Source organism: Lissotriton helveticus, chromosome 3_1 (genome assembly GCF_964261635.1).
Source record: "Lissotriton helveticus chromosome 3_1, aLisHel1.1, whole genome shotgun sequence".
NCBI classification, from domain to species: domain Eukaryota; kingdom Metazoa; phylum Chordata; class Amphibia; order Caudata; family Salamandridae; genus Lissotriton; species Lissotriton helveticus.
The window spans coordinates 223026513-223045620 of record NC_136061.1 but is presented as its reverse complement, the minus strand read 5'-3'; the positions used below and the strand labels follow the sequence as shown (position 1 = coordinate 223045620).

Below are 19108 nucleotides of genomic sequence, written 5' to 3'. Positions count from 1 at the left end.
ATCAAAATTTCGTTCACCTTGTGAATGTTAAACTTCTGTACTTACAAAGCCAGTCTACCACTTTATTTCTAAGGTTGTGCCAAGATTCCTTCTGATGTCTTTTCAGGACTGGCACACCCGCTAGTACTAAAACGTAGGGACATGTTGCTGGGGGCAGATTTAAACATCGGGATTGGGAATCCGATCAGTACCCATTGGACTATATATTGCTGTCCTTTCGTTATGCTCTCCCAAATAATTGGTTTATTTTCAAATCGAGCAGCAGTCTTACTATGGGGCACACTGTCCCCCATTCCCTCTAGGCTACTCCCTGGTTTAACAATGTGTCCTAGGTCAGGTCTTGGTTGATTTAATTGATTCGGGGTTTGTTCTTCATTACCAATTTTCTCTATTACTTTACATAATGACCTCAAATCTGTTACTAAACAAGCCCCTTCTTCAATTGTTCTGCTACCATCTTTGATCATAGTATGCAACTGAGCGATGGAAGAATTTAACCGGTTGATCTTACTATCAAAAACCTTCATTTTACTATCCATAGTTTCATTTATTTCAATCTGTATTGCATCTAAGGCTTTTTTTTTTAAATGTCCACCACTGTTCAATCTTCTCCTCCCACCCCCTCTTTCTGTTTACCCTCGTTTATATACAAATCAGGATCAGTTTGTACCCCAATTGTTCTAGACCGCATCCCTTCTTGTTCCAGTACATTACCAATTCCTTTGCTTACACTAGATTTCCCTTTTTTATCAACAGTTCGTTTCTCCCTCGACAGATTCTTGGTTGAATCTTTTGTTGTTCCTAGTGTTTTCTGGGTTCGTAATCTTATAGAGATCACAGTTACCCCCAGTTCATTAGTACTCAAGGGTCCTTCCTTAGACTGGCTTTGCTCTCTCTCAGGTTTGTTCAAATTATGTGCAGAAGTTTGAACACAACTGCCCTCATTCAGGAGCAAGGTTGTGGCCGGCAGAAATATACTGGGCTGCTTATAGGTTGGAAGGTTAGATGGATCAAGGGATAACCTTTTCTGGGCCATTAGTGACATAAGACTGTTTCTGCTCTTATAATGAAATCGTCAAGCATGCCAGCCGGACCCTTCAGTTTACTCATAGTTACTTAGCCGATGGATCCAATGTCCCAATGAATTAGTCTTGGATACAGGCGGATTGGCTACCACTAAAACACAAGTCAGTGGCACAGGGACAGTTTATAACCAAGATAAGTCAGCAAGGAGTTTAATCAATAAGCGAGTTCACAACGCAATTACCTTTCAACTAGTAACAACAAGGACTCTCACCATGTGTACCTCGTTCACAGTTGGGAATAAAGGAAATCAAGAGGGATGGCCCAGTCCGGCCTCCTTCGGCTTCTGACGGTCTAAGAAGGCCCGCCCTTGTCCCGGGCTTCTCCCGCACGCGTCCCACGGGACGAGGATCCGAGCGCCCCTTTAAGCACCTCCTGGCACGTGCTTGCAGTGTCGGCAGCGTCCTCGCCGCGAACGGGATGTTGGAGATGGTAGTCCGGCGACAGAGCTGGAGCGCCGGTCCCGGTGGAGGTCAGGACAGCGTGGAGGCCGGTAAGTGCCCAGAATAAACAAAGTGTGCCAGAGAACAAGTTCTCTAAATCTGATTTACGATCAGATGGATGCCCAGAAAACAAAGCTCTTACAGAAAAGATTAGCCCATGAATATATCCCCTCAACCAAACGGCGGACAGGGAGTTTGCCAGAGTACGGTGGAGAATGTTGCACGCATCTTCCAAACACCTCCATCAGTATCCATTTGCAGACAAATCATTTTAAGAGCAGCATGAGGAAATTACATGAGATTCAAAGTGGCTTAGACTTCAGCGAGTGGCATCCGGTGTTGATTAACTGAAATATTTGGAAATTGGGAAATAAAGATTTTTGAACTAGAGATAGAAGTTATTTTTACAGTAATAATCATGTTTTGAATAAACAAATTATTTCATCAGGCTATTGAATTGCACGTTTTCAGCTCATAATGAATAAGGAGAGAAAGAGAGAATGCAAATTTTTCGTGCACCATGTCGTTTCTATTAACAATTGCGATTTCATTAATACACTTGCTTAAAGTAGACAAAAGCCTTATTATTTTACACAATTTAAAAGCACACTGATTGTTATTACGTGTTGTGCAATACACATTTCAGACTCATCTATTCTAGTCAGCGCAGCCTCTTTAGGAAGTTGGTAAAACAAAGTGAGAACTGCAGAAACTGGTACGGTTAGCGTTTTACCCTTGCTTCCTGTGACGAGAGTCAAGATCTTACATTCTTCCCAAGAGAAGAGCGTAGGCATCAGCTCATTAGTGCCTATCTGTAGTGGCATTTAAACACAGGTTCTTTGCATTGAGCAAAAGTATATGAATGTAGCACTGAATGTATGGATTTTAGCTTTACAGGTGTAACGAGGGGGACCCGGACCCGCCAGGCTTACCGGTGTCCCCTCTCTTTAAACAGCACACCGAGACCTGGAAGACACCGAATGCTGCGTACAACCCCGGACCGGAGGCAGCGGCGGAACCCTGTTTCTTTAACTGGGCGGAATTAGTCCCTGACCACGCCCTCCCGTCCGAGGTAAAACCCTGCCCCGAGAACCTGCAGGTGTGTTTTACACCCGGAGGTAGCGGAAGTGACTGGCGTGAGGACGGAGAGGAGTGTGAGGACGGAGAGGAGTGGGAGTACGGAGCGAGCGAAGAGGACTGGCGAGAGGACGGAGAGGAGGAGGCAAGTGGAGAACAGCGGAGGAAGGAGGAGGCGAGTGGAGAACAGCGGAGGAAGGAGGAGGCGAGTGGAGAACAGCGGGAAGCAGAGGAGGCAGGACAAGGAGACGAGGATGCCCCGAAGCTTGGAGCCGAGGAGAAGAACGGGGAAAAGCAGAGACCGGGACGAGACTTCCGCGACAAGCCAGGAGGCCACCCTAGAGGCGCTTCGCCCTGCCACACTTCAAGGGAAGTGTGGCTTGAGCAGGTACGGTCATGCTTTGTGGGTTGGGCGGGTCGTAGGTGGGTAAGCCACCCTGAATCCCCGGCCATCTTCTAGAGTAAAAACCCTACCCTCACAAACACTTCACTTGAACCTGGGTCGAGTAGAGACATGTGTGTTCCTCACTCCCTTCCCTGTGCACAATCCACGGCCCCAGCCTAACTACACTTTCTTTCTTCCCTGGTACGCTGGATGGGACGGGGCGACAAAACGAGGAGAAGCGGCCAACAAGTCCCAGAAGACCCCGGGAATACCGAAGACCAGGAGCGGCGAAGCGTCTAGATCGACTGTCAGAAGAACCAGACACGCCTCTCCCCTACTATCGAAAGACGATTCAGAAGAAGCGCTCTTACAAATTAATAAAACTGACCTTACCCCGATTACTAGTGTCCGTGAGTTTGTTCGAAAGCCCACAACATGCTCCAACTGACCAGGGGTCAAATGGTCCATTACAATTCTATTTTTGCTTTCAATCTTATTTTTAATGCTTGCTGGCTATTTTTCTTATTTTAAACAAACAAGGGAACCCAAAGAGTAACCCAGGACCATGGGTATTAATTATTTTCAAGAACACCGGTCCTTAGGTGAATTATATAAAAAACAAACGACGTTGAAAGTCTATAGTACCGAATTAATGTCTATATGGTCATTTGTTCTTTCTACAATTCACCCAAGGACCAGTGTTCTTGAAAAAAATTGCTATTTTTCTTAAGCATGAGTTAGACTTCTACGTGGTACCCAAGTGTCTTTCCACTTTGATAGTATCCTCCAAAAATATTGTTACCATGGGAAGGTATCTTTTAATTCTGTTGGGATTCCTCAGATCAAGACAGTCTCAAAAGAATATCTACTAAGAGGTAGGAATCAGTGGAGCCAATTAACTGAGGAACCAAGGCAATTGAAGTAAGCAGGTGGTCACCAGGTACATGACAACTGCTGGAATTCCTCTGGTGAGAGCCTTAGAATCAGTTATTTTCCTAGTGGAGTAGGCAGAAATTTACTTTTGAGGGTTTCTCTTGGCCAAGGTATAGCAGGTAATGAAACATATGATGAACCAATCTAAAATGGTGTTTTTGGTCATCGCCTTTCTTGGCTCCAACAGAGCCCACAAAGAGCAGGTCATTCACTGTTCTGTCCCATGTCATCTATGTAGTATGAGACTACATTTCTGGGATCCATTCCCAGTCTTTCCTGCTCCTTAGGGGAATGAGTGGGAGAAAATAAAAGTCAGATGTGTAACAGGGCCAGGTGAATGTTGAAATCACCTTGGGCAAGAAGACAAGGCTGAAACACCTCCGGTAACTCCTGTGAAGTGTTCGATGGAAGCAGAGTTCTGGAGGTCCCAGGACACAAACCAATCCAGTGGATTCAGGGCCAGCAGAATGCGTCTCAGAAACCGCATCTTGGAAGTTGTTCTGCTAAGTAAACAAGTTTAGAAGGCAGAGATCCTGGATGAGCCTCAGACCTCAGTCCTTCTTGGAGACTGATCAGTAAGGAGAGTAGATTCCTGTGCCCCTTTCTTCCAAAGGCACAATCTCTATGGGCCCCCTTATTCAGCAGAGCAAGGACCTCTTCCTCCAGAAACGAGGCATAGGCCGGAGAACATGTCCTGGCAGGAGGAGGATGGGAGGGACAGGAAGGGCGTTGCCTTTCTGGATCAGCTGGATGGCACATCAGTCCGCCGCTATCAGCTTCAAATTGAAGGATGCATGTGATGTCCTTCCTGCCTCCCCAAACGTTTCTCTGGCAGCGAAAACTGGTTCCGCTAGAGTCAGATTACAAGGGAGAAAAGGCTTGGCAACATAAGAAGCTGATTGCAATATTGTCAAAATGTTATACTTTGGCTCTTAAGGAGGAGAAAATTAATTTGAATGTTCCTGTAGCTTAACACACTGTGGTTAAGGAGGAAAAGGATTGTCGACTTGGCATTCTTCAACTTCGGACAGCCATTATCCTCATCAGACATGGTTAGGTCTTCAGATTCAGGTCTGAATAACTGAAGGCAAATTTCTGGACCAGGACAGGAATTTTTCATCAAGGTAAACTCTGGTCTCCTAATGTGCCACCTGGATAACTTCAGCTAACTCGGCGGGTGGCGCCAGTAACGACTACCAACATAGCCCAGTCACATGAATACAGCGGCCCTCAACATTGTTATTGTTTTATTGGCAATTTATACATGGAAGGTAAATATAAGCATTTTAACTCTAATCAGTGAGCACTGTAATCTACACCTTGAAGAGAACAGCTTTTTCAAGCACACTACCCCCCCCCCCCCCCCCCAAAAAGGTATCAAATAAAAAAAATACTTAAGACATAACGTGTAATATGGTCTTAAACTGCCGTCTCAGGATTCTGGTGACATTCACAACCAACTTGGTCTTCGGCTTCAGAGCTTACCAGAACACCTTGATGGAAGTATCTAACCATATTATAATATTTGGCTGTTATGAATGATGTAGTTTTCAGTCTCATTTTGAATGTGCTGGTCTTCGAAAGTACTTATGAAAGGTTCGCCCACCATCCTCAAGAGTAGGCCACTTAAAACAAGATACTACAAAGGACTTGGCTCCTACAATGTGAACTTAGACCTGTGTGGGAAGAAAAAGGAAGCACTCCGTAGCAATAATGGGTCGTGCTTTATTTGGAAACGATTCAAAGATTCCACCGCACACCATGATATTTTAAAAAGTACATTTTCTGAAGACATATTTGGAATGTCTTACCTGCAATTGCTTGCTTGATCTTACTAGGTCTGTGCATCTGTACTGGTATGGTCTGCACACTGGAAAAAAAGAAAACGAAAACATGTAACGCACTTTAATGTCATTACATTTAAGGACATGAAAGAAAAGATCTGTCACTGTAAAAATAAAAATCCTAAACAAGAAGACATCCACCTTTCCATTGGCATTGGTTTATAAAGAAAATATTGCACTTATTTGGTAAATGTGTCTGTTCTTCCACAATGTGTGACCCCACTGCCACCATGTGAATTCAAATCTACAAAATTCAAAACCGGTTGGCAAGAGGGTTAATAGTGACAAATGATTCCCTTACTATTTCATCAAGGACTGCTCTATTAAAATCAAAAGGGACAACTATCCATATTTTTGGACCAGGAGGTACCTGATCTGCTGCCTTGTAACTCACCATCACAATCAGAACAGGAATCTTGACTTTTGAGAAAATGCCTCTTTTTTCAGGATTACCCCAATGGTTAGCTCACCTAAAATTGAAACAAGTTTAACAGGCCCTTGTACATGGTACCGGGGCCTGTAAGCTTAAGTGTCCTTCAGGGACTGTAGCATTTATTGTGCCACCACGAGAATGACAAAGCAAGATTTCCAGCCTGCCATTGAGGGACTTTTTTTCAACTATCAACTCGACTTTGCCATTTAAACTACTGACTAATATATACAGATCTATAGATATAGACATTTTAATATATTGGGATATATAGATATATATATATATATATAATAGACATATCACAAACTGTCATTTTTGATGTCGAAAGGCTAGTAGCCCCACTAACGAGTACAGAGTTCAAAGCTGACAACTCAGCTGTAATTCTGAGAGGGACAACTAAAGTTGGCACTTCAAGGTATCAACAAAATTGTGACACTAAACTAGACTTAATGCCCAGGTCGAATTTAGTGCAACTTTTAAGAAAATGACATCTTTGGAAAGTTGCTACTCTATTACCCAAATTTTACACTGACTGTTTACAGTTGCTGGCCATAAGACAGTTTTTGCCTTCCTGGGGGAAGGTTTGAACAACATTCAGGACGGAACACAAAGGGAATACGGAGGAAGAGGTGTTACCTCTTTGAAAGATCAAACATGGCGTGAGTCGAAAAGGCGAGCTTCAAAGGGAAACGCCTTTGAAGGGCAAATGGTGGACACGTATTAGAGGCTCTCTTTTGTTGTGGTAAAACTGGTTGGTTTCGGGTCAGAAAGGGGGAAACAGTTGCTAAACCAGTTTTCTCTCAGATAGACACATATCTATAATTGGCTACCAAACTCGACAAACCAAGAGAGAGGGATCTGCCATCTTGGGAGGGGGAAGAATATTGCACTATGGAATAGCCTGATGCCACACTATTATGGCAGGCGTCATCAGGCAGGAGAGAACCCAGTAGCCCATTGGCTAGTAGTCGTCACATCACCTGAAGGCAATCCCTGGGCATCAAGGTAACACCCAGACCTCAGATCATATCCGCATTGGAGAGAGGTCTGAAGGAGGATTGCCTAACTGTTCCATGGAGCTGGCAATAAGAGGCTGCACAAAAGACTGGACTACCCCTGGTGATACTGTTATGTGTCCCAATATAGGCCTAGGTAGCTGCACAACCCTTTACCTACATTTGTCCTACCTTGCTCTACATAGCGATTCTGGCACTGACCTTTTACCTAATTATGTACCGAATAAATGTCATGTGGTTTTCTTTGAAAACTAGCCTCACTTATTATGCATGAGGATTCTTAGTATCATATCTTAATCCTCTGCCTAGGACATGCACAGCAGTATTACCATCTTCTGTATAATAACTCTGCACAAATGTCACCCCAATTGTCATCCTTGAACAACAGACCCACAGTACAATTGCACATCTAGGTAAAACCCCCGAGGGTACTTTTCGGGTATAACAGAATCACATTTTCATTGGGCAACCAGAGGAGAAGCTTCCACGTGGACACGCGATGCTGAAGTCCCTGCACACAGAAACTCCAGCATGCAGTGGCGGACATCCCTTGCGGGGTGTCCGACTCGAGGTCCTTCGTTCTGTCCCATCAGGAAATGGGGTCGGCTCTTCCCTAGGGGATTCTTGGCTTTACACCCACATACATGCTAGGGACACTTGGGTACATTTAGATAGGGTTTGCATCGTAGCAGTACGCTCTATTACTGCCATGTATTTACTGTTTTAGCACCATGGTAGAATTCTACCTTATATGTCGGTGCTTGTAAGCTAATTTATCTGTTTCTGTCTAATGATTGTCGCAGCAAACATTTTATACTAGAAAGAACATGGCTCAATAAATGCTTATTGAAAACGCCCCCATTGTTTATTCTGTGTATCTCTCTGAGATTAAGTGAGCATGTTTGACTGAGAGAAAAGTGATGTCCGGTTTCCACGATCCCTGAAGGATCAAGGGTTGTCAAGGTCGATAGTTGTCAGAAACTATTCTCACCTTGGTAAGAATAGGGAGCTTATGGTGGCAATGTGAGCTATCTGTTCTAAAGGCTAACATATCCTTTGGGGGTGTCTGGAATCCGTCTGGACACCAATCCCTTAGTTTATGTTAACTAAACAAGCAGATCTATGTATGATTAGGAACTACACAACAATACTCGGGCTAGCAAGGAGAGGACAGGGCTGGTGGTGCATCCTCGAGGAAATATTATCCCAAAAGCCAGACAGTAGCAGCAACTCTAAGAGTCAGTTGCTGTCAGTGACCGTCCTGAACTCTCAGAAGAGATCGCTCCTCTCCACGCTGCTCCCTAACTACACGCCAGACGGGTATCGTTACCTGTAGACCACCACAGCTAAGAAGCATAATATATATATTTATCTATTTATCTATATTTATTTATTATTCACCCTCGTGCGCTTTAATCTAATTTGCATAGCGCTAGTGTCCCATAACGCGCTGCAACGCTCCTCTATTGCTGCTGCCTGCATTAATTGAACTGTGCCTGATATTCACTGTGCCTGATTGTATCTTTATCTTTACTGCGTTCCTTCTCACTCTCTGTGCCCCCAACCCGGATCTCTGTTGGCTTACTGCCATTTTGCGAAGATTGTTGTTGTTGTCCTGCCTTCCCTCCCCGATTCTCCACCCCACCTCCCGCCTCCCTGCTGCTCCTCCCTCCCACAGATCGTCAGGCTCCACTCTCCCGACAGCTCTCTGTGACCGTCCTGAACTCTCAGAAGCGGTCGCTCCTCTCCACGCTGCTCCCTAACTACACGCCAGACGGGTATCGTTACCTGTAGACCACCACAGCTAAGAAGCATAATATATATATTTATCTATTTATCTATATTTATTTATTTATTATTCACCCTCGTGCGCTTTAATCTAATTTGCATAGCGCTAGTGTCCCATAACGCGCTGCAACGCTCCTCTATTGCTGCTGCCTGCATTAATTGAACTGTGCCTGATATTCACTGTGCCTGATTGTATCTTTATCTTTACTGCGTTCCTTCTCACTCTCTGTGCCCCCAACCCGGATCGCTGTTGGCTTACTGCCATTTTGCGAAGATTGTTGTTGTTGTCCTGCCTTCCCTCCCCGACTCTCCACCCCGCCTCCCGCCTCCCTGCTGCTCCTCCCTCGCCCCTCCCCCTCCCACTATCCACATATGACAGATGCCTTTACGCGCAGCGAACGCGCCCCTTGCGCGCCGAAGGTGCGCCAAAGGTAAGCCCGTCTTCGCCCGTCCGCGCCTGGACCGCGCCCAGCGCCATACCCCCTGGCCCCCGCAAACCGCACCCCGACCGCATTAAGTATGACGCAGCCACCCTCCTAGCCCTTAACCCCGGACGCACACCCCAATGCTACTTACTTGCCCCGGGACGTACACACGGGCCTTTCACCTGCCACTCCTGCAAATATACCTGCGTCAAGACCCTTACCACATCCACTAACCCCAAACACAACTCCGACTCTAAACACCTGAAGTGCATCCTGCTGAATACCCGCTCGGTCCATAGACACGCCACCGAACTCTGGGATCTACTCGACACCATATCACCAGACGTCGCCTTCCTCACTGAAACATGGATGAATGCATCATCAACACCCGACATCGCCATAGCCATCCCGGACAATTACAAGATCATCCGAAAAGACCGCTCCATTCAGACTGGAGGAGTTATCGCCATCGTCCATAAGAACACCATCAAAATCACGACCAGCTCTGACGATAACCTTACCACCGCCGAACACCTCCACTTCCAGATCCACACGGACCCCAGAACCACACTCAGAGGCACCCTCCTCTACAGGCCTCCAGGAACACGTAAACAATTCACCGAGGACATCACTGACTTCATCAGTCCTCATGCTCTCGCCTCCGAGAACTATATTATACTAGGAGACCTCAACTTCCACACAGAAAAGAAAAACGACAGCAACACCACCACCCTTCTGGACAACCTGGCCAATCTCGGACTCAAACAACTTGTTGACACCCCCACCCATGTAGCCGGGCATACGCTAGACCCAATCTTCACTTCCAGCTAACACATCTCCTTTAATAGCACCACAGCTCTCCACTGGATGGACCACAGTTGTGTTCACTTCAGCTACAAAACAACCTCGACCCAACACCCCCCACAACCTATTCCCCGAAGAAAATGGGACAAAATCACCACCGACCAACTCCTAACATCGTTCAACCAAAAACCACCCGCCCTCTCATCGGACCCAAACCAAGCTGCCATCAAATTCAAACAATGGATCACTCACAGCGCGGACGAATTAGCACCCTTGAAAAACAATCACACCAAAGAAGACTGCAAAAAGGCCCCCTGGTTCAACGATGACCTTAAGAAATCCAAGAAACTATGCCGTACTCTCGAGAAAACATGGAGAAAAAACCCAACCGCCGAAAACATGACCACCTTCAAGACAGCCACCCGCAAACTCCACCAGCTGATTCGATCCACCAAGAAATCAGCACTCAAGAATCGACTAGACAACAATGCCCATAACAGCAAGGAACTATTCAACATCGTCAAAGAATTTACCAACCCCACCGCAACCTCAAACGACATCACTCCCTCCCAAGACCTCTGCGATTCGTTATCCTCCTTCTACAACAAAATTGCCGACATACATAACAGCTTCGAAAACAGTTCCAACGAACAATCCCCCCTATCCCCCTCAGAACCTAAACCGCCCTCTAACACTCTCAGCGCCTGGAACCCAATCACCACCGAAAACACCATCCGCCTAATTAACTCCATCCACTCTGGCTCGCCAACCGACCCATGTCCCCACCACATCTTCAACAAAGCAGACTCCATCATCGCACCCCATCTCCGTGATGTTATCAACTGCTCCTTCAACTCTGCTACCTTCCCAGAAAGCTGGAAACATGCCGAAGTCAGCGCCCTCCTGAAGAAACCCACAGCAGACCCCTCTGAACTCAAAAACTACCGCCCAATATCCCTCCTCCCTTTCCCGGCAAAAGTCATCGAGAAAGCCGTCAATAGCCAACTCCCCGCCTTCCTCGAATCCAACAACTCCCTCGATTCCTCACAGAACGGCTTTCGAGCCAAACACAGCACCGAAACCGCCCTCATCGCAGCCACAGACGATATCCGAACACTACTGGACAACGGAGAAACAGTGGCCCTCATTCTACTCGACCTCTCCGCCGCCTTCGACACAGTCTGTCATAGCACCCTCATACAACGCCTCAACAACATCCGAATACAAGGAAAAGCACTGGACTGGATCATCTCGTTCCTCGCCGGAAGAACCCAGAGAGTAAGACTTCCGCCATTCAAATCAGAGGCTACCGAAGTCATTTGCGGTGTACCACAAGGATCATCACTCAGTCCCACCCTCTTCAACGTTTACATGAGCCCACTCGCATCCATCGCGCGTCATCACAACCTTAACATCATCTCCTACGCTGACGACACCCAGCTGATTCTTTCCCTCACCAAAGACCCTAACTCCGCCAAAACCAACCTCCACGAAGGCATGAAAGAAGTAGCCGAATGGATGAAAAACAGCCGCCTAAAACTTAACTCAGACAAAACGGAGGTGCTCATCCTAGGATCATCCCCCTCTGCCTGGGACGACTCATGGTGGCCTTCAGCTCTGGGCACAGCACCCACAGATCACGCACGCAACCTGGGCTTCATCCTAGATTCCTCACTCTCGATGACCAGACAAGTCAACGCCGTCTCATCCTCCTGCTTCAACGTACTTCGTATGCTCAAAAAAATCTTCCGTTGGATCCCTTCCGAGACAAGAAGGGCTGTCACCCACGCACTAGTCACGAGTCGACTGGACTACGGAAACACCCTCTATGCCGGAATTACAGCCAAATTACAGAAAAACTCCAACGCATCCAAAACGCATCTGCGAGACTCATCTTGGACATCCCTCGCCAAAATCACATTACTGGCCACCTGAAAGACCTCCACTGGCTCCCCGTCAACAAGAGAATAACATTCCGTCTCCTCACCCACGCACACAAGGCCCTCTACAAACTAGGGCCCGATTGCCTCAACTCTCGACTATCCTTCTACACACCCACCCGCCAACTAAGATCCTCCAATCAAGGCCTCGCCGCAGTTCCGCGTATCCAAAGATCCACCATGGGAGGCAGATCCTTCTCCTACTTGGCGGCCAAGACCTGGAACTCACTCCCCACCCACCTCCGCCTCACACAGAACCACATCTCCTTCAGAAAGGAACTTAAAACCTGGCTATTCGATAAATAATGAACCCATCCCCAAGCGCCTTGAGACCCTCCGGGTGAGTAGTGCGCTATATAAATCCTTGAACTTGAACTCTTGGAGAGTTGATAACCCCTACCGCTTGACCGTCATTGACTGCTGAAGTGAAGCTTGGGAGACAGTCTCAACACCCAAAAGTTGCTCCCGAGTCTGCTGGACCCAGGAGGGTTGTTGAAGTACAGTTTGGTTGCTCAAGGCCACTAGCCTCCGTTAAAGGGAACCACTGGTTTCGCTGTAACTGGAGACCAGTGGCAACTGCTTTTTGGCTGAACTTCAACCGGAATTCAAGAGACTGACCTATGTGTTTAAAGTCGCCCCACTGTGTTAGTTGAACAAGGGGTGGCCCCAGGAAGACCCCTGTCACTGGATCAGCATTCGCAGCATCTTCAGCAATCTCTATCCCTTGCATCAAGACCACGCCATTGATATTTATGGTGGTTCGCCCTAAAGCGTGAAACTGGACAGGCGACTGCTTTGCCTGCAAGGTAACTGTCCTGCCAAGCCTCATTTACCCCTTGTAACTTGCTCCCTGGCGTAATTGGTCCCCCAAAGTGGACCGGAGTAGCCAAACACAACTTTACAAAAGTCTTCAAAAGTTTGCCTAGTAACTACTAACTGCAGTAGTTGCAAATGCTCGTTTGCAATTTGACTGAAAAGCAGTGATTTATTATTTGCTTAATAATGTATATCTTCAGAACCCTCTGGTAGATTGTTATTTTTGGTGTCTAAAAAGAAATAAAAATAAGAGCAATTTTTATAAATTGGTGTCAGATTTTCTCTGTCATGTTTCTTTTCTTATTCAACTGTTTTGGTACTTCTAAATGCTTTGCAATTGTTCCTTTGACAAAGCCTACCTGCTCCAAGCCACAGCTAATGAGGGTTGACCTAAGGTTTTGCAAAGGAGCATTACTGGACCCAAGACGGGTCTGTGAGTTTATTACACAGTGAGGTTGCCCAACCACACCATATAATAAACTGCTTTTCTCACAATGTTGTAGCCAGGACGAATTCCAAAACTTCCATGACCAATTAGCAGACCCATAAATATTGGGAAATAAATGATCTCTGGCGTTGTCAGTGGAGACAAGGACCAAACTTCACTGGAAACCCAGCAAAGACCCCGAAGAGTAAAAAAATATAACTATCAGCTAGAAAAAAAAACACATGTAGAACCTTGTTTGCGAGTTTCCTCAGGCCCAACACCAAACTCCTAAGAGATGACTTTTCAGGAGGCCTCAGAGTCTAAAACAGAAATCTCTGCTTTAGGTTCACATATAGCACACACAATGGGCCTCATCATTGAGCATAAATTCTCAACAAGTGAGCTGGTTTCTAATTGGTTGCAGCGGTGAACAGAGCCTGTCCTACTGCCGGTATCTGCTCAATGTACTCAAAAAGGCGTTTTCAGAAGACTGTCAAGCTGTGAGATTTCTTTAAATAGCATTAGCCAGCAAGCTGCAGTATAGCTAGTGTATGAATATAACTTTTTTTTAAATCCAAAAACAGAGAAGCCTTGCTATCCTGTGGCAAACAAACAATACAGTGCCAACTACCTGAGCTGATAAATCTCAATGGGGATAAGTGCTAGTAGTCAAAAATAAGTTGTATGCTGACCTCTGACATAAAATGGAAAAAGTAAGCACAGCAGCCTCAGTTATAAGTGTTTTTACTATTGGGACACCAGGAACCATGGGAAAATCTTCTTGTTACCCTTCTACCTCAGGATGCCATGCCCAGGCCCCAATTGCCTCCTAAACTTGCAGCCTGGTGATCCAGCCCCCAACCTGTGCCACACATCCTCCTAGATTAACATCAGCACTAGCTTCAATCTCTAAACTGTGATCCTGATACCTAGGTCTCTGCTACCCTCCATGCGTCAGACTCTTGCACTAAGATCAAGCCCAATGGCCCATTTCAGATCCTGAGACCTCTGCACCAACACCCCTCTGGACCCATTAACCCTCTCATTCTCTCTGCCTCATTCAACTGGGGTGCCTGTGCAAACGGTTTGCAATCTGGGGGCAGTGTTTGACAGTAGCTTATCATTTTACCCTCACTAAAACAAATCTGCAAGTATGTATTCCATCAGCTATCACTACTCCGAGGGGTCCCACACCTCTTGCAATTCTGCCACAAAATCACATTTGATCTTATGGAGCTGGAATACTGTAATGCTTTACACACCAAGCTGTCAACCGCTAAGGAATCAGAACTACACCAAACAGCTCAGATGACACCGTCACACCACGCGCTAAGAGCTTTACAGCAGCTCCCAATTAAAGTTAGTAAACCTCAGAGAGCAGAACTCCTGTCTACTTAAGCAAGGCATTCCAACTATCAACCAGCCAGGCTAGTGTGATCCATCACATCAAACCTCCTGTCTATCCCTTCATGCAGATAGAAGAGGTGTGTTAAAACTCCAAGGTTAGACAATATAGGATGCCCTTGCAGCATATTTTAAAATGTGGAAAGATCTCTTGAAATTATGTAAAGACTTTAAGGCCTCGAGCTTAAGCTACAGCTTTGACTAGGAATCTGTCTCATCTTACGTTATGGATTCACATTCAACAAAGGAAGCATGCTAGTCAAGCAACTCTCTCTTCAGAATGGTCACAAGCCTAAGGCAATTCTGGACTATTGGATTTGTGTAGATGAACGAGGAGAACATCTGTGTGAACCGCAAAAGGATTCAGCATCTTGTCATTTTGCCACGGTAACTGCTACAGACAGTAAATATGGGGACTTCATACCATACTAGCACCATTATATACAGATGTATAATCCATAAGCCATGATTCATAGATGAACAGTTCATGAGTTTTATAAATAGATGTATAATCTTGATTGCCTAGCTCTTCAGGGCTTTGGTGCAAATTGGGTATTAATGTTAAGCAAAGTGAGGGGCTCGAAAAGAAAAATATATTTATAGCCTTTCCTCTTGACAAATCAGGAGACACAATTTTTGTAAACAGAAAAAGAGGAACTGAAAATACCCTAAAACATTAACAAGCTTACATGTGAATTCAATACAGGCGAAAAGTGGGTAAGCACTGTATTCAAACAATCCCTCAATACTCAAAGGAAGACACTACAGCTACACACTGTCCCGTGTGCAAGTAGCATGTATGTTTTTTCACTGGCTTTCTAGAACTTGGATTTTTGGGGGGCACATTATAAACCGAGTAATTCAAGTATCACAATCAAAGAAAACAAGCACTGGCAAAGCCAAACCCTGTCTTTCAATTGAAGGGCTTGTTAACTGACTGAAGAGATTGTGCATGTGGGGCATTTTGTGCGTGTGAGAGTCAACGAATAGGAAGTTGAGGGAGTAGGTAAACATGGGTGATTGGATGGGTTTATTTGAGGTGGTTGGGTTTATTTGAGGCGGTTGAAGGAGTGAGTGGATGAATATGGGTGGACAGGTGAAAGTACAGATTCAAAATTGAGTTCTCTCTCATTTGCATGGCAGTCTACTTAAAGTCTGTGACCTATTATTCGCTGCAAGGTTATTTGTAATAGAGTTGTAATGTAGGCATGCATAGAGATTTAAGAAGGGCATTTAACGTGGTGTACATAGTTCTGATACCTTCGACAACAACATACTGGAATTCCAAAAAAGTGTGGCATACTAAGAGGAGACAAATGGGTGTTCAGTCAGGACACATCTGTGGAGATTTACAGGGGCTCTGTTTAACCCCTTCCACGCTCATGACGAGCTGGGCTCGTCATGGTGTAGCCTCCTCGCACGCTCATGACGAGCCCAGCTCGTCATGAATAATGGAAAATGGAGGATCCCAGCACCGGGGGGGAAAACGCATAGCAGCCAAGTGGTTAAGAGTTGCAGAACAATGCACTGTGCAAATCGTTCAGTAAAAGTTAGGTGAAAACAAAGAGTGACAAAATTACTGCCCACTTTTGTAGTGTACTCGCTAATCTGATGTAGTATTGCTGCAGTGATGCACAATTACTGTGGCACCGCAAAAAAAACATTAAAACTGAACCCTTACCATCAGCTGGTAACTGAAAATTACCAACGTTTCGGTATAAAGTGGCAACTGGCAGTATTTTTTTATTTTGAAGGGAAGACCAAATCAAGAACCAACACCCAATAGAATCAAATCCCTCCCACACTGTATTAAGTCCTGGAAGTCGGACAGAGAACGATAGAAGGGAACACACGGAGAAAGTTTATATTTATGAAAAAATTATTATTCTGTATTCAATGATGAAACAATGAATTCACATCTTGGGAGACAGGTACATAGAAATGAAACAAAGCAAAAAACTGAGAACAGAGGTATAGTTAATTAAACTCCTTCGGTTCACAGCACAAACATCAACTCCAAATTAGTGTAACAAACAACCAAACGTAGTTAATAAGTAGTGGTCGAATGTTGGTGACAACGCAACACTGTAGGAGATGATGGAGGTGTCGACGTTTCATTGCAGAAAGAACTCCCTGAAATTTCAGAAGAATATGTAAAAAACCACAGATGAAGAGGGGAGGGTCAATGGATGATTGAATCAGTTCTATTATTCTGGTGTAGGGGACCGAAATATCGTTGTGGGAGGAACCACCAATTAATGATTGGAATTGCAGCGTCACTTCGTATTTTTGGTCACTCGAAGAACAACGTCCTTAGTCAGCAAGCGGGATCGACCCTCCCCTCTTCATCTGTGGTTTTTTACATATTCTTCTGAAATTTCAGGGAGTTCTTTCTGCAATGAAATGTTTAGTCCTGATGATGGTCTACATGACGATTGCACACTAGACCGAAACGTCGACACCTCCATCATCTCCTACAGTGTTGCGTTGTCACCAACATTCGACCACTACTTATTAACTACGTTTGGTTGTTTGTTACACTAATTTGGAGTTGATGTTTGTGCTGTGAACCGAAGGAGTTTAATTAACTATACCTCTGTTCTCAGTTTTTTGCTTTATTTCATTTCTATGTACCTGTCTCCCAAGATGTGAATTCATTGTTTCATCATTGAATACAGAATAATAATAATTTTTTCATAAATATAAACTTTCTCCGTGTGTTCCCTTCTATTATCCTTCCTTTGATTAACTCTAGTTCAAAATAAAGTGTGATACTCTTTTGTTACACCGGAGTTTGTTACGCATGTACGACTCGCAACTAAGTCTCTCCGCTCTTAAATAAGTCCCTTGTAGCACACTGTGACTTTAAACATTCAACGCCCAAGCCTACAAGGGTTGATTGGGTTTCCCCTGCCTTTTATACGGACAGAGAACGAGGCACCACTGCCAGTTTTAAAGTATGTGTGCAATATCTGTTAGAGACCCAAAACAAATGAGTAAGGCTGTTAATAGATTCACCATGTGACATACTGCGATCGAAAAAGCAGCCAGTATAGTCATAGACAAGGTCACAGAATTCCGAGATAGACAACAACTAAGATGAGCTCGTCTGCTTCACCATGTGAGACAACTGCGCTGCTATCTCCCATTGGAAAACACATGCTGCTATCTCCCATAAGAAAATCCAACATGCAGCCAACTCTCATGAGAAAATCCAACATGCAGGCAACTCCCATGAAAAAACCCAACATGCAGCAGACTCCGATGAGACACAACTTGCTATCTCCCCTGTGAAAGCACAACTTGCTGCTATCTCCCGTGAGAAAACCCAACATGCTGCCAACTCCCATTACAAAACGTGCTGCTATATCGCATTAAAAAACACAACGTGCTATCTCCCATGAGAACACCAAACCTGCAGCAGACTCCCATGAGGAAACCCAACATGCAACTGACTCCCATGAGAAAACCAAACATGCAGCCGACTCCCGTGAGAAAACCCAACACGCAGCCAACTCATATGAAAAAAACAACTTGCAGCCAAGTCCCATGAAAAAAAACACAATGTGCTCCTATCTCCCAAGAGAAAACACAACATGCTGCCATCTCCCATGAGAAAACACAACATGCTGCCATCCCCCATGAGAAAACACAACATGCTGCTAAACATGCTGCGATATCCCATGAAAAAACACAACCTGCTGCTAAACATGCAGCCGACTCCCATGAGAAAACACAACACGCAGCCAACTCATATGAAAAAACACAACTTGCAGCCAAGTCCCATGAAAAAACATAACGTGCTGCCATCTCCCAAGAGACAACACAACATGCTGCCATCTCCCATGAGAAAACACAACATGCTGCTAAACATGCTGCGATCTCCCATGAAAAAACACAACCTGCTGCTAAACATTCTGTTATCTCCCAAGAGAAAACTGTGCAAGCGCATCACAGACGAGTACGGGAATTACGTGTAAGTGATCCACAACGAAAATGTAGGTTTCTCTTTTTTTAACCGAAACCAACCGCTTACCCTTCCTTTGCCCCTGTGCTGTATATACACTTCATCAACTAAAAACAAACCAATCGCCTTGGCGCTACCAACCGCTTTTACAAACATGCTACGCTGATTAATGTCAATTACTGTAAAACAAATGGATAGTTATAATGTGTACCTCAGCGAGTTTATTTATTTTCTATAGATTTCACCTTTCTTTCACACACAGTCAGGAGTATTCGGTTTAAGCACAGGAAGGTATGCGAACCAAAAAATGATTAGAAATTATG

The 19108-nt window shown here is 45.1% G+C and overlaps 1 protein-coding gene across 5 annotated transcripts in view; it reads right to left on the bottom strand.

Annotated features, from left to right (window-relative positions):
- DTX2 (deltex E3 ubiquitin ligase 2) overlaps positions 1 to 19108 on the bottom strand; it is a 755107-nt gene that overhangs the window by 314908 nt on the left and 421091 nt on the right. For all 5 annotated transcript variants that reach the window (XM_078679655.1, XM_078679656.1, XM_078679654.1 and 2 more), the window contains exon 4: positions 5733 to 5791. In XM_078679655.1, coding sequence (XP_078535781.1) covers positions 5733 to 5791 — 59 coding nt within the window. The remainder of the gene's footprint in view (positions 1 to 5732; positions 5792 to 19108) is intronic.